Source organism: Schistocerca gregaria, chromosome 1 (genome assembly GCF_023897955.1).
Source record: "Schistocerca gregaria isolate iqSchGreg1 chromosome 1, iqSchGreg1.2, whole genome shotgun sequence".
NCBI classification, from domain to species: domain Eukaryota; kingdom Metazoa; phylum Arthropoda; class Insecta; order Orthoptera; family Acrididae; genus Schistocerca; species Schistocerca gregaria.
Genome location: NC_064920.1, coordinates 570187211 through 570209816, shown reverse-complemented (window position 1 = coordinate 570209816; position 22606 = coordinate 570187211). Strand labels below are relative to the sequence as shown.

General features: G+C 42.3%; 1 protein-coding gene across 1 annotated transcript in view; it reads right to left on the bottom strand.

Moving 5' to 3' along the window:
* Positions 1-820: 820 nt before the first annotated feature.
* LOC126360777 (odorant receptor coreceptor-like) overlaps positions 821-22606 on the bottom strand; it is a 113147-nt gene continuing 91361 nt past the window's right edge. The window contains exon 6 of the mRNA XM_050007741.1: positions 821-907. Coding sequence (XP_049863698.1) covers positions 848-907 — 60 coding nt within the window. The 3' untranslated portion in view covers positions 821-847. The remainder of the gene's footprint in view (positions 908-22606) is intronic.

Here is a 22606-nt window from a genome sequence, read left to right as displayed (position 1 = left end):
AAATGGTAATGTGGACTAAAAGAAGAAAAAACGTCCAGTAAACACGTGCTCTAAAATGCATACCTTAAGAGCTATGAGCGAGCGCTCATCTTCTCTACTTGAAAACACATCTCTTCTAATGAACGATTGTTCATAACTTTTAATGTATGCGTTTTAGAGCAAATTTTTACTAGGCATTTTTTCTTGGTTTAGTCCATACTACTACTTCCCAGAAATGTGGAAAGTAAAAAGCTTGCAGTAGAGAGATTTGCTTCACAGTATCGAAGACGAAAAATTGCTCGTAGCTATTAAGGTATGCATTTTCGACGGTATGTTTACTGTGACATTTTTGCTGGTAGTGTCGTGTACTTTTTACTGTATTAGGGAGTGATTCAATTCATTTGTAATAGTGGTGAAAATGTATTGACGAATCAGACCCTGATCTAGAGCGCCAGTTATGATCCTTAAGGAGATCAAACATCTTGAAGGATTTTTACTTAGGGCCTTTATTACAGTGGTGCATCTGAGCAAGATTATAAAAAAAAGACGAACTTGCATTTAGATTGACCAGGGGTGCTCGGGATTTCATGTTATCAAATAAACCATTAATTAAAACACTCCTCCTTTAAGAAAGAGAATTTCCACAGCTGACATTGTCATGACAATACTATTTTATACATGATGTATTTTCTATATTTCATACTCTTACAAATCACAACAAAAAATAAATTGTGCTAAGCTATATTTTAAGTGCGAACACAAATAGATTTCCTTGTTTTGTAAGAATTACGTCTGTGCATCTTTTGTAAATTTCCAGATGAAGTAAAACCATCCACGAACTGTTACATCGCTGCCAGCGTTGTTCAACTCATTTTGTGCTATTCAGGCGATACAACATGTTGAATAGGGTATATGCGCCGTTCAGCACCTGTAGACATAATGAACAAAACGGATGTTATTGTTCTTCTTAATACATTCTGTGCTATACACTAACGTATTTCAAATGAGAACGTGACGTTCAATAATAACTGTGTAATGCACACGAAAACAAATTACTCGCTGTTGATGAGTGTTGTAATCAATGTACTGGTACCTTTTATTCAGTATATTTGCTTATCGGCCAGACGAAATATTAGTTTAATCCAGCTTGTTAACAAAAAAATCTCAGAATATCCCACATGCAGTCAAAGCGATAGTTGTGGCAAATGACTGAAAGCATTTTTTTATGGTTTAGAAAGCTGGCAAACTATTGTGAAAAAAGACACATGGTAATCAGATTCCATGCTTGAAAAACAGGTAAACAACATGTACAAGAAATTCTTTAACAACATTTGGTGCCAGTTTCTTCAGAACAAAAGAAAGCAAACGTCTCACCAAACATACTTCCAAAAGTATTTCATTTTCGAATTGTTGATAAAATTCTACGTCGAACAATTAGGGAGTGCAACAGAAATAAGGTTTACAGCCACTAACCAAAGCATATTTTGGTAGGTTATCAAAGAAAATCATCGATACAACTGAAAACTCCACTGCAATCATCGTCCTGTTTGAAAATTTGGCAACATTTGAGAAAGATGGAATAACAAATTTTTGTAACCATAAAAACAGAGTAGGCATACTTTTCAAGCAGTTCAAAATTAATATGTGGCCTGGAACAGTAGCTGTCCAGTAGTTCCGTACACACTCCCAGTACATCTTATATGTGCCGTCTAATAAGGTTCATTCGTAACACTATAAACCATTTTTGTCTTAGTACTAAAATCTTTGTTCCAATTACTATTTTCTTAAAATAGGTGCAATCATATCAATATCAAATTGACATAAGTACAAGTATTCTCGTAAAAATCTTTTACCTTATTCTTATCGCATTTGTTTGGACAGTGAAACCACTGGTAAAGCAGACACAGTTTGTGGTACCCCGAGAAACATTTCTTTTATTGCTCCAAAAACAAATCAGTAGCTCAAACATTTGGTATAGTGTGGGTGTCTCGTTGTGCTACAGAATACACATCTTCTAGATGATCCCTTTGCATAAATACTGAGTAGTCACAAACACTCTGACGAACGTTTATGGGTGTTGCGGGAGAGACTGTGCTGAGAAATAATTGTTTAGAAAAAATCGATAATTTGCGCCATTCCCGAATTATTTAGCATTGAGGGTAGCCAATCGGGTCGTAATGTGCTCGAAAATTCAAGAACTTGCTTGGGCTGAAATGTGATAACGCACAGACATCTGTGGATCCGTGAGGTACCACTTCTTGAAATGCTCATTATGAGTAAAAATTTGCCATTTTCGGAAGTTATAAATTTAAGTTAGGAAATCAAACGAAAAACAGGTTTGGAGACACTGTCTCGGGCAGACCTCTTGATTTTGTGTATAATATGACCTGACTGGTTAACTTCAATCTTTAAATCGGAAACGGCGCAATGTATCGAAATATTTATTAACAGTTATGTCTCAGTAGATCCCATCCTGCAACAACCTTACAAGCTTTTCAGAATGCTTCAGTTAAATATTTAGGTTGTAGAACATACCGTTATTATGGTTAGAATACAATGATGCTCCAATAAACTCTACAATAACAACAACTCCAAAATTCCTTCAAGGTCATTCTGTTGTAAGTGTTTAAAAGTATCGCAGAACTTGGTAGAGAAGATGGAGTCCAGAGCGGTAATCAGGCCACAGCCACAGACAGGAAGCACTCGTCACTGAAATGTGCGATCAGCAAAAGCAACTACACATGCTATCAGACCAGCTGTCAACCATCAGACCAGCTCTCAAGGAAGTTTCTACAGGGCGACCTACAGCCGCTTATGACTGCCTCTGTCACTGCCTGTGTTCCAGTGTGTTGGGCGCTACACACCGACACAGCCACTACTGCAAAGCCAGCAGAGAGCGGCAGCATTTAAAGCTGATCAAGCCAAGCCGTCGTTATTCGGTCAGTTGGCCAGGAAATAAGGCTGACTCTGTTAGCCGCAGTTTTCGATTGCCGTTAAGTACACTCATGTTCAGAACAAACGCCTTGAACGACTACACATAGGACAGACCCGTAAAATGTGTCTGCGGGTCTCGTTGTCGCTATAAACCGGAGGAAACGGATCAGTGTGACCTGAGTAGACTCGCAGGATGTTTCGCAAAAGTATGTGCGAATCGTACCGTCAAATTCGAAATTTGTGGTAAGGACTATGGGACCAAACTGCTGAAGTCATCGTTCCCTAGACCTCTGCACTACTTAATTTATCTTAAACCAACTTATGCTAAGGACAAAACACACACCCATGCCCGAGGGAGGATTCGAACCTCCGCCGGGGGAAAGCCGTGTGAACCGTGACAAGACGCCTCAGACAGCACGGTATCCCGCGCGTTGTACCGTCAAATCAGTGGGTTTGCAAAGGGACCATTATTGGCATGAGAAAATGTGATGCATCCATCCGGAAAATCCCTGCTCGTGTATAGCGAAATGTTTCGCCAGAGCAACGACAGTGTGCAGAGTGGTTCACGGAAGGCCGCAGAGCACGACGAGATGGGTCAGGTCGCACGACCCAGACCAACCCCCCCTTCCCCCCGCCCCCCGAGAAAATCGACACCTAATCCGAATGGCATTGCAGGACAGACGTGCGGCCACCTCGTCTCTGTCGCAACAGTGGAAGTGTCTAACACATTGTACACTGTGAGAGGTGACAGTCTGTTGCCGTTTATTGATGCACGGTTAAGTGTGCGTCGTCCACTTCTCTGCCTACCTTTGACAAATATGCAGACCCGTGCTAGACGGCAATGATGTGTGAAGCGACGTCACTGGGAACAGGATAGCATAAGTTAGTGTTTTCGGACGAATGCAGGTTCTTTTCTTTCTCTCATTCTTCGGGCCTTTGTCCTACGCCATTGCGGGGTCGGTCGTGTTACTACTGATTTGGCAGTGTTCGTTGCAGATGGCCGGATGCCCTTTCTGCCCCCTGAACTCCCCAGGACGGAATTAGTGTACCCCAGCTGTCTACGAGTAAGCCGTGGAAGTAAGCGAACATTTTTCTCAAATGTCTACGAGATGTGTAACAGAGGCAGAACGTGGAGTCTACCCCAGTATTCACCGAGTGGTATGTGGAAAACCACTTAAAAACCATATCCAAGCTGGCCGCCATACCGGCCCCCTGATCGAATCCCGGATTAACGATGAAGGCCTACCGGAGTACAGGCAGCAGCACATTATCACTCTCGACTACCCTGGCGGGTGGACGAATTCGTGTTCTGTTTATTTGAAAAATGATGGCTGCGTTTCGGTTCGCCACAGACTGGGGGACGGCATCACAGTGGCAGCATTGGCACAAAATATACAGTACCAGCTCAAGGTCTTATAGTGTGGGGTGCTATTTGATACAACCAAAAATCACAATTTGTGCGTGTCCAGGGCACTGTGATCAGAGTGACATACGTGAATGACATCCTGCGACCCATAGCCATACCCTTTCTGCACATCATTCCAGAAGCCATTTTTCAGCAAGACAATGTACGACCAAATGTTGTTGCACGAACATGTGCCTTATGGTGTCACGGGATGTCAGCATTTTGTCTTGAGCCGCCAGACCACCAGTCTTGTCGCCAATTGAAACCTTTGGAATATGGCGGAACGACAGGTGCAGCGCAGTGACCCAGTGCCAAACACCACAACAAAAAAAAAGGTTCAAATGGCTCTGAGCACTATGCGACTTAACATCTGTGGTCATCAGTCGCCTAGAACTTAGAACTAATTAAACCTAACGAACCTAAGGACATCACACAAATCCATGCCCGAGGCAGGATTCGAACCTGCGACCGTAGCAGTCGCGCGGTTCCGGACTGAGCGCCTAGAACCGCGAGACCACCGCGGCCGGCCAAACACCACAGATGAACTTTGAAACCAGGTGAATGCAACATAGTGGGCTGTACCATAGGACACCATTGGCGCCTTATACGCGTTGGTGCCATCATGCATGGTACACGTTATCAGGGCCAGTCATGTATCCTACGACTACTAGGCAATAGTACACATGCTGACCGAGGTGACTGAAATGCTAACCATTTGTGCAGTATGTATTAATGTACGTGTCCTGCGAATATGAACGTTGTATCTCTAGTCGATCAAGGTGTTTTGTGGCCCACTTGCTATCGCTGCAGACGCCAGCCGCTTCTCGGTGATTGCCAGCCATCGGTTCAGAGCTAGACTCCGGATAACGCCACAATCTGTGTAATGGAGAAGACGCTGTTTGCTGCCTATTTTACGCATCGGGGCAACGACCAGTGGTTGGCCGCCATTGTCTACTGAAGGTGGCGTGCCGATGACGGCATTTCAGCGTGCCACTTACATTGCCGCTACAAGTGGTCATAGCACAAGCTGATGCTGAAAGCATGCCGAAGACGAATGCGTTCCTGAATGACTGTCGAAGTTGAATAAATTAACACGGCTTTTTCTATATGCATCTCCTGTCTGCCAAGCGATATACGAAACCAACAACGCCCAAGGAATACTCGAACGTATCCTGACAAGCGTTTCTCCGCAGCTACTCCGGATGTACTACACTGTCTTCTATCCATAAAAGTCTTCGCTCTATTGTATCTTTACACTCTATAATCTGTCAACTAGTGCTATCGTGTCGCTCTAGTGCTTGTGGCATTCCCATGTGTCCGCTTTAAGACCGGTGCATTCACAGTGTCGGCTCAGTGCGTGTGCTTCACTTCGTGGCTTTAACTCTAACTAGCCGTAGAACCGTTAGCAACTGTGATTCAAGTGCATCGATGCCAACTCAGAAATGTTTTTCTTTGTATTCTATGTGAAGCCTGCTGTCCTTGCCTGCCTTCTGTCAACTTGAGATACACGCTTCCAGATTCCGGTATTCCGCAGGTGAGGAGACTTCGGTGCTACAGACGCGAAATTTAACCGACAGGAAGAAGATGCTGTGATATGCAAATGATTAGCTTTTCAGAGCATTCACACAAGGTTGGCGCCGATGGCGACACCGACAACGTGCTGACATAAGGAAGGTTTACAACCGATTTCTCATATACAAACAGCACTTGACCGGCGTTACCTGGTGAAACGTTGTTGTGATGCCTCGTGTAAGGAGGAGAAATTCATACAATCACGTTACCGACTTTGGTATAGGTCGGATTGTATCCTACGGCGATTGCGGTTTATCGTATCGCGACATTGCTGCTCGCATTGGTCGAGATCCGATGACTGTTGGCAGAATATGGAATCGGTGGGTCCAGGATGGTAATACGGAACGCGTTGATGGATCCCAACGGCCTCGTATCACTATCAATCGAGATGACAGGCATCTTATCCGCATGGCTGTAACGGATCGTGCAGCCACGTCTCGATTCCTGAGTCAACAGATGTGGACGTTTTCAAGACGACAACCATCTGCACGAACGGTTCGACGACGTTTGCAGCAGCATGGACTATCAGCTTGGAGACCATGGCGGCAGTTACCCTTGACGCTGCATCACAGACCGGGGCGCCTGCGATGGTGTACTCAACGACGAACCCGGGTGCACGAAGGGCAAAACGTCATTTTTTCGGATGAACCCAGGTTCTGTTTACAGAATCATAATGGTCGCATCCGTGTTTGGCGACATCGCGGTGAACGCACATTGGAAGCGTGTATTTGTCATCGCCATACTGGCGTTTCACCCGGCGTCGTGGTATGGGTTGCCATTGGTTACACGTCTCGGTTACCTCTTGTTCACATTGACGGCACTTTGAACAGTGGACGTTACAGTTGAGATGTGTTACAATCCATAGCTCTACCCTTCATTCGATTCTTGCGAAACGCTACATTTCAACAGGATAATGCACGACCACATGTTGCACGTCCTGTACGGGCCTTTCTGGATACAGGAAATGTTCCACTGCTGCACTGGCCAGCGCATTCTCCAGATCTTTCACCAACTGAAAACGTCTGGTCAATGGTGGCCGAGCAACTGGCTCGTCAGAATACGCCAGTCACTACTCTTGATAAACTGTGGTATCGTGTTGAAGCTGCATGGGCAGCTGTACCTGTACACGCCATCCAAACTCTGTTTGACTCAATGCCCAGGCGTATCAAGGCCGTTATTACGGCTAGAGGTGGTTGTTCTGGGTACTGATTTCTCAGGATCTATGCACCCAAATTGCGTGAAAATATACTCACATGTCGGTTATACTATAATAAATTTGCCCAATGAATACCAGTTTATCATCTGCATTTCTTCTTGGTGTAGCAATTTTAACGGCCAGTAGTGTAAAATTTGCCCTCTCAGTGCCGCCGCAAGGCTGTCTAGCTGTGGTTGTACTTTCAATCATAATAGCTATAGCTACCTAGCTAGATTGTTCAAAAAATTTTCTTAAATTATATCTGGTTTTGCGGGCTTCGTGTGTGGAATTTATTAAAACTCGTGATTCTGTCATTGATTACTGCCTTTGAGTTTAAAAACTGTTTATACAGGGTAGCCATAAACAGTCTGAAAACGTTGTAAGGTAGTTGCAAACTAGGTTGTCTGAGAAATAAATATTAAGAAAAAAATTCGGTACGTTCCGCCGTTTCCGAGTTAATTGAGTATGAAGACAGCTAATGAGGGTGTTGAGCTCGTAAATTCAGTCGGGGCGACAGATAAAATCAGTTTCAGACTTGCATTTGGGAGGACGATGGTTCAAATCGCTGTCTGGCAATCCAGATGTAGGTTTCCTGTGACTTTCCTAAATCGCTTAAGGCTAATATTGGGATGTCTCCTTTGGACGAATACGGTCGACTTCCATTCCTACTCCGAACTAATCCCTTCTTACGATCCGTCTCAAAAGGCAGTGTAGGTGACCGGACGTTAATTAGTATTCTTCAGTCCTTCCTTTCGTAAAAGGGTATTTCGTAAAAGAGATAGAAATGAAAATATTTTGTATTGACTTCTTTTCTGATACTACTGTAGCTCATTTGTCTATAAACTGTGTAAACGTATTTGTGATTTACCTAACGTAGTAGTATGTCTCATAAAGCCAATGACAATCGACGGAGGACACCGATTAAGGCATTTGTCCGGCTACCCACTGTTCAGTTGTTCCCCGGAATCAACCACGCATTATTTGGTTACATATCATTATCCTATTCGAGCCTGAGATCCCTCTAACATCATTGTTGTCGGTGGAAACAGCATACTCGATTCAGGTGTGAAATCGTAAGAACGTGCGGTTTCACCAATTTGTGATTTTATTTTAGTGCGCGAGCTGTATGTAACACTGCCGAAGACTGTATGTACTACTGTACGCTACTAGGGAAGCCTGACAAGTCATCCGAATGAGCGTGTCTGCGTAGCTGTTTATGGAGGACTGTTTTTTTTTTATCGTACTAATAACAAGTAACTGTTTGGTTGTTAGTCTGCAGGACACACACAGTCAAAATTAATGAACTTTCCCCACAGTTAAACGCCCATCGTGCAGTAATTAACTCATCAAAGCAGTGAGATTATACAGGTAGCACAAACTATTTGATCTCTGTTTCTGATATTCAGTAGTTGCGCATTTGTAATGAACGTAACGTCATGTTTCAAACAGTTAACTCTTGTTTATGGCCTCTGGAACAATAACAGCAAGGTTCAGATCCATCATTTATTCATTTACATGTTTAAGGTATTGATTGGTTTAATCCACTCTGAAACAGTGCCCATGGCATTTTGCTGAATGCTCTGATGACTTTTCACTCTCGCACTAGCATTTTTTTCTCTTCGTCGTAACTAAGGACATGGTTTAACAGAAATGTATGGTTCAGTTCATTATTTATTCATTAATATGCCGACGGTATTAAATGGTTTTAATCTACTCTGAACCAGTGTCCATGGAATTTCGATGACTGTTCCGATGACCTTTCACTCTCGTAAGAATGAAAACAGAGTAACTTAACGGAATGACGTGTAATACTGCTCCATACCGGTATGATCAGACTACACTTGTCTTTCACGTAATCTGGTGACATCATAAGTTCATCACTAGTCATCCACTTCCTGACGTCTGCGTCCCTACGTCTCAACGCCATCTACGTCACTTCCGGAGTTCTTAAACGTTAATAAGAATCATCCTGCATACAAAAACAGTTACGTTTTGTGCGTCGAAAATCCACTGCATATGATTACTTTGCCTCGGATCGCCAATAACAGCGCACTGTACAATTTGGTGCATATGGCGAAGTCTTCTGTTTCTAGCAAGCTGATGTTTTCCTCACATTTTGCTACGGTTGGAATACAGGTTATTAAAGTGCTATGGACACAAAATTTCAGACTGTTTAGACGAGATAAAAAGAAACACACTTTTATGTGACAAAAATACCACAGGTGCACGGTTTTCCTGATATGAGTCCATGAAAGTTTTGACGCTAGTGATGTTTTGAGATTTTGTTCAAACTGCCGTGTGTTTTTATTAAAATCTAACAAGTTTTGACCAGTAGTTCTGACTACCTTTTTTATAATTTCAGCGTTTTAAATTTTCAGTGACTACCTAACGCAAATGGTAAATGATTAAAAATATCTTATTTTTAACTTTACTGACTATCTCGATATATACCCTGTCATTTAATAACGTAAGGGTATAATGTACGACAGTAATCTCTAAAAAGATAGTATCCAAAATGGTGTTAACAATATGAAAAGACTATTTTTCATTGAGTCGGGAATTTTTTACCTGTTTGATTTCAATGTTATCTACGTTGACACAGCTATTGATCACAGAACTATCACTATTTCCAGCTAAACTAAACTTTCTGTATGAGCCACAAAATCTGGTTTTTGTGGTATGACATCTCTACAATCTAACGCTATCAGCTACATAAAAATTTGAATCTTACCCCTCAATGTGAAGTTTATGCAAACACACGTGCTTGGGTAGCTCAGTCGGCAGTAAATTTAACCCGTAGCAGACAAAGGTCCCAGGTTCGAGAACTGCTCCGGCAGTAAGTTTTAATGTGCCAAGAAGCTTCACTGGTGTTACTTGCCTATTTCAAGTAATAGTAATTGAGCGAACATGGGTTTTAGAGAATAAATGTCTTTGCTTTCGTCGTTGGGAACCAACCTGCCACGTAGTCAAGTTTGACTAGTGGTGGTTTGCTGTCTGTTGTGCAACAACTTGTTTCGTCCGCCACTCTGTATCCGAGAGGAAACTGATGGACGTGGCCTGCAGAATTTCCATCAAGCCTGCAGCCGACGCGTCCGTTGTGTACAGAAATCAGCGGGTCAGTTGCGTTTGCAGGCGGAAAGGAAGTTCGCTGCGAGGTCTGCACTTCAGCTGGTGTTCTGGAGTTGTCAGCGGCGGTCGCTGCAGCGAAACAATCCATTCAGCGATCTACGTGTTCCTTTTGGCTACGGTAACCTCATTTCCCCTTTCTTTCGAAGCCACAATAGATTACAGTTTAGTTTCGGCTCTCCTCGTTTCGTATTTTTTTCCCTTCCTGTTTCCTTTCTGTTTTACGATTTCTGAGCGTATTTCAGATGTATCCTTGTTATGGACTCAACGAGTTGGACGAATGTTTCTGTCAATTGCACCGATCCTAATTATCTCTGTATCAAAATCTCAGCCGGTACAAACATTGAATGACCGGAAGCATAAAGGGCTTCACCTGCTACCTTACTCCGTGAGACAAATTAAAACAGATGCGTTTCAGTGGATTGACGGTTATTGCATCTGAGTAAGTCTTTTTGAAATACACCCTTCCGCTACAGTGTTGTAGATTAATAATTTCACTTTGATTGCAGGCACTTTACACTCGGTGTCATGCAAAGTTATACCTTACCTGCCGTCATCAAGGATAGAAAACCTTCCATTTTATTGTTCTTACAAATGTGACTAAGAGTGTATAAACAACAAGTTTCCATTATATTGTGACTGTGTACAGATGGTAAATAACTGAAATATACACTGCTTGACAAAAAAGTACAACTCAGAGAAGATATGGTTGGATGTCAAAGTAACTTAGTACAACTATACACCATTTGTGGGTATGTAAATGACTACAATTGCAATTTGCTGTGACAAATAAACGGCCACCAGACAGTATTAGTGCTGTTCGCATTTTGTGTTGTAACATGTCCTAATAAGAGCCGCGAGCGATCTGAGGCGCTGCAGTCATAGACTTTGCGGCTGATCCCGGCGGAGGTTCGAGTCCTCCCTCGGGCATGGGTGTGTGTGTTTGTACTTAGGATAATTTAGGTTCAGTAGTGTGTCAGCTTACGGACTGATGACCTTAGCAGTTAAGTCCCATAAGATTTCACAGACATTTGAACATTTTTTTCCTAGTGAGGTTTATACAGGGCGTAAACAGCGTCAGATGATAGATGATCACCGTGAAGGACACGGAGCTGCCGTGTACTCGTTCGAGACAGGTCTATCAGCAACTGACAGAGTTCGAAAACGGCCTCATTGTGGGACTGTATTAGACCGTTTGGACGAATCATGCAGTATCCAGATTTGTGGGGCTTTCGGATGTGACAATGGCCAGATAATGGACTGTATAGGAATGTGAGGGCAGACCTAAGCGTCGTTATGGTTCCGGTAAAACACTTGTGACCACCGCAAGGGACAATCGCCGTGTTATACACCAAGCACATCCTAACTCCTTCGCCTCTGCGCCTTCCACCTGAGAACAAGTAATGGACTCCCCGCACCATTTCGTGTCATCCGACACCAATAGTGGGAGACTGGCCATAGTCAGACTAGGTAATTACCGTACATGCGTAGACTGCCGTTAGCAACCAAACACAAACGGCTGCTTGGAGCGGTTCTACAACCAGGAAGCACTCTCTGCTAATGAACAACGTCGCATTGTATTCAGAAAGGAATCGCAATTCTGCGCTGCCTCAGATTGTCGTCGGTAATTATGGCTGCGACATTGACGTATGAAGTACTTACTTCCCAAAACAGAAGTCTGTGTGTTGTCATACACTGTTCAGTTATCCGTCATCGAAGAACAAGTACGACGTTTTAGTGGAGTAATCAAAATACAGTGGAATAGACCACCTCGTGGTAACGACCTCGATAGTGTCATAACTGGGGGGTTTATGTATTTGCGGAAACAGCGAAAATGATATATCATTCCAAATGTAGCTTCCCTTCGCATGTGTGCATAATCACCCATCACAAAAAGTTAGAGCAGCATTGACTTATCAGTAATCCTGGTATAACCAATATAGTGTTTTGTTTGCGTTGTTCTCAAACGTTTACGAACCTCCGATGTACTCCGTTGGTTACCTCATCCATTTTTGCGCCTATTTGACAGCATGGAATCCTCATTGTGTCTTCGAAATGTGAGGGAGTAATGGCACCATAGTGCGATTAAAATTGCATTGTACCTCATGGCCGAATGAAAACGATGAACTACGCTGCGACCTTTCGCGATGAACCGACAGTGGCACAAGAGTATGTCGAGCGGACAGTAACAGTGCAGAGTTACTACGGTGGACTGCAAGATACGAATGGTCCTATCAGGTAACAGGCAACGATGGTGCTTTACTGTCACAGTGATTATAATCAAACAATAGTTGAAGGACGAAATTAGAAACATCTTCGACTAGATGAGGCATTACCTATTTTGTTGGTTAGTTAATTTGAGGGAGGAGAGCGAACAGCGAGGTCATCAGTCGCATCAGATTGTGGTAGGATCTGGAAGGAAGTCGGCCGTACCCTTTCAAAGGAACCATCCTGGCATGTGCCTAAAACGATTTAGGTAAAACACGGATAATCTAAATCGTGATGGCCGGACGTGGGTTTCGACCGTCGTTCTCCCGAATGCGAGTCCAGTGTGCTAACCACTGTGTCACCATGCTCGGTCACCTATTTTGTTCATGCATTTCCGTGATAGTATCTACTAACGGAAAGCATTGATTTTGGTTGATTTGTGATAAACTTTCCTCGTATTTCGCCATTGTTTGATTGTTTTATGTGCAGCAGAATCTAACATTATCACCATTGATCTCTCCACTCAGACTGACTGCTGGATTCTGACTGAATACTAAACGGATCTCGTATGTGAGAATTCTATCTTTTGTAAGTTCCAGCTTTCTCAAGCACACAGAAGTATCAGCCTGAGCCAGACGCTAGGCATAAATATTTGGACATGGCTAGCAAGTCACCAAGAAATCAACGTTAACTTTCTGTGCGGGAGTGCAAGCAAGCTTAGCAGAAAAGTCTAAGACAAGTGCTTCACTGTCACAGTGATTATAATCAAACGACTAGATGAGGCATTTCCTATTTTGTTGCTTGGTTAATGTGAGGGAGGAGAGCGAACTGCAATTGGATACTGCTTCTTTACTCTCATAACATTATGCAAGAAGTACTAGGTAGGGAGCAAGAACACCTATTAGGGGTTTATGTAGCTGTTTTGATACTGAAACAAATTGGTTAAGAAAATACAGCAGAAATGAAGACCACTGACAAGTACCAACGATCGACGTTGATTCGTTGATTACAGTGATGTCACACACCAAAGCCAGTCGTTGACGCCACAAATACTCAACTCTGATAGCCTAGAGAGAGTCAGTCAGTAGGGTCAATGGCGTTCATGTTATTTGCACAAGCTTCTCTGATTACTGTATTGCAACATCCTATTGTTCCAACATTAGTCATATTATGACTGCCTGAAGCGATGACCACTATTCTGTAACCATGGATTACTGCAAACCAGCATCCATTATTGAAGTTACCACTGATGGACAGTCCACGAGTCTACCAAAATTATTCCAGTGCGGGGCACCAGCTGCTGTGAAACTTCAGCATCGTTTGGATCAGAAGGATTACCAAACCAGTGAGCCAGAATCAGTATTCAACAAGACATAAGGGCATCCGAAACTGTGAGTTACCTGATGGGGCAACATGGGTAGTGACCTGAGGGAGATCGAATACTCTCAGGATGACGTGTGAGCAAACATACACACAATTTGGTCACTTCCTCATCCATAGCAGATGGGAAGTGCCTACAGGCAGGGAACCCACCACACTCCGACTGACGCAGCGACCTGTACAAGACACAGCGACAAGAAGTAATATATAATCTTGTTTTACTGCGCCTTTCGACGAACCAGCCTCCATCCTGACGAGACAGCAAGAGTTTCCAACCTGGGAGTGGGCAAACCCTACAAATTGAACATCAGACGCCCTGAAGACCAGCATGAAATGGAATTGGAGGGCAAGCAATATTGGTAAATCTTAAGGAGGACATCGATTCTGGAAGTGGTTCCAACCTCGCACGCCAACTTCTAAGACATTCACATAGAGCAAGCTTGATAGAAACATTGTACTTCTTCTGAGGGAAACTATATTTTGACATGTCCAGAATCTGACTTATACACCGGAAAGTTAATTTTAGTACGCAAAAGGCACCAGTTAATTTATCTCAATTTAAGTGTAATTGTGGGCAAGAGTAGCTTGTTCTGACATGTAAAACTTTTAATTTAATTCGTCATTGTGCATATTTGTGATATATCTATACCTGAAACATGTGATACATGTAGAAGACATAGTCACGCAGCAGATTATTGCTCAGAACGTCGTTGGACAATGACAAGGCGTAAGAATTAACTGTACATACCTTGATGGTAGTTTTAATTATTGAGTTATTCCTTGGAAATGATTCTAGTTGGTCGAAAAAAAAACTCCACCCGAATAGGCCACGAAAGCCCAACGGTACCGATCGGCCGCCGGGTCATCCTCAGCCACAGATGTCACTGGATGTCGATATGGAGCAGTATGTGGTCAGCACACCGTTTTCCCGGCCATATCTTAGTTTACGCGACCGTCGAGAAAAAAAAGGTGAAAGTAAACTGCACAAACATAGCACGGATACGAGCAGCTAGCGCTAGTGGTATGATACTCGCTCATATAGATCAAGGCTGTAATTTGTAAGAGGACACTGATCGGTAGAAAGCATTTAATGAACAGCTAATTCAGCAGTTACAAGATTTTTCGGCAGGATAGCAGCCACAATAGTGCTTGATTGAAATTAATAATGTAGTAAATGTTCCTTTTTCATCCACTGATCCTGCAGCTTCAGATCCCATAAACCCCTTTCCTGGAGTATCTGAGGATGATCCCGTATTTATAAACGATGCATTAGCCACCGCCGAGTTGAATACGTGGTCAGATAAAACGTGCTTGTAGATGGTCAGTTTACTTATGTCATGAATCATGAAGTTCTTAATAAGGCGTCCACAACTGCGTAATTAGCAGAGGGTGTACAGCAAAGGCATAGAAAGCCAAACAGTGCATGGCTTTTGAGGGAGTAACTCAGTAGCTTGACACAGGGAGTAGATGAAACGGTTGAGTCGTCTTCTGGCATGATACGCAAAGTGAATGCACAGACTTACGAGCCAACGCAAAGGCCAGATGCAGACTGAGTCTTGTTTAAAGAAGCAGAGAGTAGACCTTTGGACGTTCTCCTGAGAGGGAGTCCCCCAGATTTTTCAGATCAGGTGCAAATAGAAAACGCTGAGCAGTTAGCTGCAGAACTTTCTATTGTCATGCACTCGCAATAAATAGTCAGAGCAACAGATGTGCCCAGTAAGGGACAGATACTTGCGTCTGGTAAGGAATGTTACCGTTGTGGTCAGGAGGGGTATTTGAAGGAACAAGGGCACCAGCCAATATGCTACAATCGCCGACGTTTAGGGCATAACGTTTGAGTTTATGGATCCGAAAAATAGGGCAAACAGAATGGCGAAAGGAAAACATTAAACGCCAACGGGTATGTCCCTTGTCTCGGGAAGCGTTCCCAATATACATCGGTTAAGTAAAAATGTAAGAGGAGACAGAATGTTGCTTGATAGCTTGGATGGATCTTAAAAAGTAATACTTTCTAGTGGATAAGGGCACATGTACTTTGTGGGCCTGACAGAGGTGACTGAAAACTCAGAACTACAGACTGAGCGCAGTAAGGAATAATAGTATAGGTTCAGTTCGGACAACACAGCTCAAGTTTAGGATAGGAAGCGCATGTTTTTATGAGCATATAAAGGCATTGCCAACTGTGGAACATGAATTTTCAACAAACTCGGATTAGAAAATCTGGTTAAATGGTAAAATGGACCTTTGGGACCAGACAGTTGAACTCAATGAGAATTCGTTTCCGATGTGTACAGCAGTTGCAAAAGTTTCAAAGTCACAAGATACATCATTTGCTAAGGTAGTACCAGATACACTGCGTACAACTTCAATAAAAGTTATTTCGTCTGACAGAGTACCGGGAGGTACAGGGAAGCTAGTCTGGGTTACAGCAGATCTCGATGTACCACATCAAGCTTTGTATTTGATAGAACCTCTTTCGGGTGGTGACTTTTTAGATTAGCGTTATTGTTTCATACGAGGAAGTATCTGGGGTACAACAGATCTCGATGTACCGCTGCAAGGTTTATATTTGATAGAACCTCTTTCGGGTGATGACATTTAAGATGAGCGTTATTGTTTTATACGAGGAAGTATAGCACATGCGAAAAACGTAGAGGTTCAGATTATCATGCCAATAAGCATGGAAAATTTTGGAATGGACGAAGTGAGTCTTCTGAAGGGTTTAATAATAGCAAGAAGTACTTGGTGAAGAAGACTACGATAGGTTAATAACAAGGAAACGGTCAGTACATGTGCATTGCGTAGTTAAGTTAGTTATTTAAGGAATAGCTATTGGTCAGGCATGGAGTTGTTAGTGCAGCAGAAAACTTTATTTGATTCAGAAGGCCCACTTCCATAAGACAGAATTAGGTTCCAACGAGCAATCACATACCAAAGTACTGTAAGAAATATAGCACCTGCTCGAACGAAAAATATCGAAATGTTATCACAGATTTTCTGCCGAACAACAGTAACTGACGCATATCCGGTAGCTAAAATAACCGAAATTTTGGATAATCTGGGGAAGTGTGTATTCTTTTCCACAATTGACTTGGCAATCACAGAATTGAAGTATACCTGGAAGATAGGCTCAAGACAACGTTTACAGCAGCATCTGGTCACTACCAATGCAGCAGAATGCCTTTTTGGTTTAAAGGACGCGTCTGCAAAACTCCAGCGCTTGTTTGACAGAGTACTTCGGAATTTGGAACCTGAAAAATCTGTGACGTGTTTGGATGACATAATACTTTTTGTTGAAGATTTAGATAAACACGTAAAGTACTTACAGGAATTATTTGACAGGTTAAGAACAGTTCGTCTGACGCAGACATGGACAAACGTCATTCTGCATGTTCAGAATCTTATTACCTTGGGCATAATGCTAGGCAAGATGATGTTAGGACAGATCCTCATGTCACTTCAGCGGGCGTGATATAGCAGTCCTATGAACAGTAAAAGAGTTACTGTAATTTCTTGTTTTAGTAAATAATTACCGAAAATTTATCAGAGTTTTCACAAATTACATAACCGCTGACTATAATATTAAAAAAATGGGAGTTATATTTAGTTACACATCAGAACGTCAAACATAATTTCAAAATTTAAAGGGGATATTAACGTCAGATCCTATATTAGTTTATCCTGAGGTTTCCAAAGAATTTTTACTACACTGCTACGCAGCAATACCACATTAGCCGGCCCGAGTGGCCGAGCGGTTCAAGGCGCTACAGCGTGCAACTGCGCGACCGCTACGGTCGCAGGTTCGAATCCTGCCCCGGTCATGGATGTGTGTGATGTCCTTAGGTTGGTTAGGTTTAAGTAGTTCTATGTTCTAGGGGACTGATGTACTGAGATATTAAGTCCCATAGTGCTTAGAGCCATTTTAACCATTTTTTGAATACAGCGTTAGGTACCACTTGAAGTAGCATAATAGGTGGAAAGCAGCATCCAGTGTAATATTTATCTCAGTTAAATAAGGCTGAGGGCAACTATTTGACTACAGAAAAGGAGATACTAGATTTAATATACGGTATGTCATGTTTCCATTATTATCTGCAAAGTCGTAAATTTGATGTTGTTAAGTGTCATGCATCCTTAAAGTGGATATTGGGACTGAGAGACCCTTAAAGTCGGCTTACAAGATGGACAGTGAAGTTAAGTGAGTTTCCGTATAAAGTAGTTCAAAAGCCTGGTGTGAAGTGCACAAATGCAGGCGTTCTTAGTAGGAAAATTGTGGTGTTACAACTAGCTTGCTTAGTTCTCAGACTAGAAGAGGGCGCAAACAACGGCCAAAGTGCGTCAATTGTGCAGCTTAGTGTAAATAATCATCTCGTGTTATGAAAATCGAACTACTTATTTAACTACTCTAAAGCTCTGTTAACAAATTATTTAAAAAATCACGAAACTTACTAGTCACTTGAGCTGAAGACACTTGTTTAATTTTCTGCCATTTTCAGTCCAAAGGAGATATGCTGTTTTCTTTTTGTTAGCTCATATTTTTAAAAAAAGGACGGTTAGAATTTAAGGTCCTCTTGACAATGCGATCGTTACAGATGGAGCACAAACTCCGATTATTGAACAATGTGGTAAGGCAATCGGTCGGGCCCTTTTCAAAGAAATAGTCCCGGCATCGTCCTGGATAAATTTAGGGAAATCGTTGAATACCTAATTCTGGACGAATGCGCATGGATTTTAACCATCATCCTACCGAGTAAGTCCGATTGAAGATTATTTATGATATTATACATATGTAAAATTGTTATGCAGTTGACATCCAGGCATTTTGTAGTTTTGTTAAACGAAATTAAAATATGTCTACGAGCAGTGCAAGTAAATTACAATCAAGACATCCTCAGTGCTAAACATCAATACGTTTTACAAAAGCACTCGCTAAGGTTTCTCCTAAGCTTACAAAATAAGTTCTGATTTTTTTCCATTTTGATAATAATGTACCCGGACAGGGTAAAAGAAAGAGCGATCTTGTTTCCCACATGGAATTTCATTTCATGAAAGTCTCATTCAACTGTTTCTATGTTTTTAACATATTTCAGCTGTCCCCTATATACAGGAGACGGCTACACGGGTAGCAGGGGCTGTGTGGCCTGGACTGGGCGTTTTTTTAGATTACAGGCTCTCGGGAAAACACAAGACGGGCTTCAGTTAGAAAGGATGCAGGCCGAACACATGAAGAACGTAGATACAGGAACCATCGGTGTAACTGTTGTAAATTGTCGTAGCTGTGTTGTGAAAGTATCAGATCTCCCAGCACTAATACGAAGCACTGATGCTCAAATTATTATAAGCATTGGAAGCTGGCTAAAGCCGGTTATAAGCTCAGCCGAAATATTTGCGAAGAACCAAACGGTGTTCCGAAAGGACAGGCTAAACACGGTTGGCTATGGCATGTTTGTTGCTGTTAGTACTCGCGAAATTGAAGTAGATACTTCCTGTGGGTTAGTATGGGCAGAGGTCATTGTTAGCAACCGGAATAAAATAATAATTGGATCCTTTTTGCCGAACTCCCAATTCAGATGATTTTTTTTTTTCTTTTTTTTTTTTGTCATCAGTCTACTGACTGGTTTGATGCGGCCCGCCACGAATTCCTTTCTTGTGCTAAACTCTTCATCTCAGAGTAGCACTTGCAACCTACGTCCTCAATTATTTGCTTGACATATTCCAGTCTCTGTCTTCCTCTACAGTTTTTGCCCTCTACAGCTCCCTCTAGTACATGGAAGTCATTCCCTTATGTCTTAGCAGATGTCCTATCATCCTGTCCCTTCTCCTTATCAGTGTTTTCCACATATTCCTTTCCTCTCCGATTCTGCGTAGAACCTCCTCATTCCTGACCTTACCAGTCCACCTAATTTTCAACATTCGTCTATAGCACCACATCTCAAGTGCTTCGATTCTCTTCTGTTCCGGTTTTCCCACAGTCCATGTTTCACTACCATACAATGCTGTATTCTAGACGTACATCCTCAGAAATTTCTTCCTCAAATTAAGGCCGGTATTTGATATTAGTAGACTACTCTTGGCCAGAAATGCCTTTTTTGCCATAGCGAGTCTGCTTTTGATGTCCTCCTTGCTCCGTTCGTCATTGGTTATTTTACTGCCTAGGTAGCAGAATTCCTTAACTTCATTGACTTCGTGACCATCAATCCTGATGTTAAGTTTCTCGCTGTTCTCATTTCTACTACTTCTCATTTCCTTCGTCTTTCTTCGATTTACTCTCAAACCATACTGTGTACTCATTAGACTGTTCATTTCGTTCAGGAGATCATTTAATTCTTCTTCACTTTCACTCAGGATAGCAATGCCATCAGCGAATCGTATCATTGATATTCTTTCACTCTGAATTTTAGTTCCACTCCCGAACCTTCTTTTTTATTTCCATCATTGCTTCCTTGATGTACAGATTGACGAGTAGGGTCGAAAGACTACTCTCTCTTGGCTGTTGTACTTACTGTATATGACCCGACTTTCTCTATATCTTACTCCTATTTTTCCCAGAATTTCGAACATCCTTCAACATTTTACATTGTGGAACGCTTTTTCCAGGTCGACATTTCCTATGGACAGTTCTTGATATTTCTTTAGCCTTGCTTCCATTATTAACTGCAAGGTCAAAATTGCCTCTCTCATGCCTTTACCTTTCTTAAAGCCAAACTGAACGTCTTCTAGCGCATCGCCAATTTTCTTTTCCATTCTTCTGAATATTATTCTTTTAAGCAACTAGGATGCATGAGCTATTAAGCTGATTGTGCGATAATTCTCACACTTGACAGCCCTCGCCGTCTCCGGAATTGTGTGGATGATGTTTCTCCAAAAGTCAGATGGTACGTCACAAGACTCATATACCCTAAACACCAACGTGAATAGACGCTTTACTCCCACTTCCCCCATGATTTTAGGAATTCTCTGCCCCTTCTGCCTTATTTGATCTTAAGTCCTCCCAAGCTCTTGTAATTTCTGATTCTTAAACTGGGTCCCCTGTTTCTTCTAAATCGCCTCCTGTTTCTTCTTCAATCACATCAGACAAATCGTCCACCTCCTAGAGGCTTTCAATGTTTTCTTTGCGCCTATCCGCTCTCTCGTCTGCATTTAACAGTGGACCTCACGTTGCACTCTCACTGTTAACACCCTTTCTTTTAATGTCACCAAAGGTTATTTTGACTTTCTACTATGCTGAATCAGTCCTATCGACAGTCATTTCTTCTTCGATTTCTTCACTTTTTTCATGCTGCCAATTCATCTTAGCTTCCCTGCACTTCCTATTTAATAATTTCTCAGCTACTTGTATTTCTGTATTCCTGAGCCTCCCAGAACACTTTTGTACTCCTGCCCTTCAATTGAAGTATTTCTTCTGTTACGCATGGTTTCTTCGCAGTTTTGCCGGCGGAGTGGCCTAGCGGTTCTAGGCGCTACAGTCTGGAACCGCGCGACCGCTACCGTCGCTGGTTCGAATCCGGCTCCGGGCATGGATGTGTGTAATGTCCATAGGTTCGTTAGGTTTAAATAGTTCTAAGTTCTAGGTGACTGATGGCCTCAGAAGTTAAGTCCCATAGTGCTCAGAGCCATTTGAACCATTTGTTTCTTCTCAGTTACCTTCTTTGTACCTATGTTTTAATTCCCATCTTCTATTATATTCCTTTTTAGGGATTTCCGTTCCTCTTCAACTGTACTGCCTACTGTGCTGTTCTTTACGGCTGTATCTATAGCCTTAGAGAACTTCAATTGTATCTCGTCATTCCTTAGTACTTCCGCATCCCACTTCTTTGCGTATAAATTCTTCCTGACTAATGTCTTGAACTTCAACCTACTCTTCATCACTACTATGTTGTGATCTGAGTCTATATCAGCTCCTGGATACTCTTTACAATCCAGTATCTGATTTCGGAATCTGTGTCTGACCATGATGTAAACTAACTGAAATCCTCCCGTATCACCAAGCGTTTTCCAAGTATACCTCCTCCTCTTGTGATTCCTGAAAAGAGTATTCGCTATTACTAGCTGAAACTTGTTACAGAACTCGATTAACCTTTCTCCTCTCTCATTCGTTGTCCCAAGCTCATATTCTCCTGTAACCTTTTCTTCTACTCCTTCCCCTACAGTTGAATTCCAGTCTCCCATGACTATTAGATTTTCATCTCCATTTACATACTGTATAATCCTCTCAGTATCAACATATACTCGGTCTACTTCTTCATCTTCAGCTTGCGACGTTGGCATATATATCTAAACTATCGTTGTCGGTGTTGGTTTGCTGTCGATTCTGTTAAGAACAACACTGTCACTGAACTGTTCACAATTACACACTCTCTGCCATACATTCCTTTTCATCACAAATCCTACTCCTGTTATACCATTTTTGCTGCTGTTGATATTACCCTACACTTATCTGGCCAGGAGTCCTTTTCTTCTTTCCACTTCACTTCACTGACCCCTACTATATCTAGATTGAGCCTTTGCATTTCCATTTTCAGATTTTCTAGTCTCCCTACCACGTTCAAGCTTCTGACATTCGACGCCCCGAACCATTTGAACGTTTTTCTTCCGTTGTTTATTCAATCTTTTATCTCACAGTAACCTCCCCCTTGGCTTTCCCCTCCCGGCGATTCGAAGGGGGGAATACTAGGGAATCTTTCGCCAGTGGAGAGATCATCATGACACTACTTCAATTACATGTCACATGTCCTGTGGATACACGTTATGTGTCTTTAATGCAGTGGTTTCCATTGCCTTCTGCATCCTCATGCCGTTGATATTTG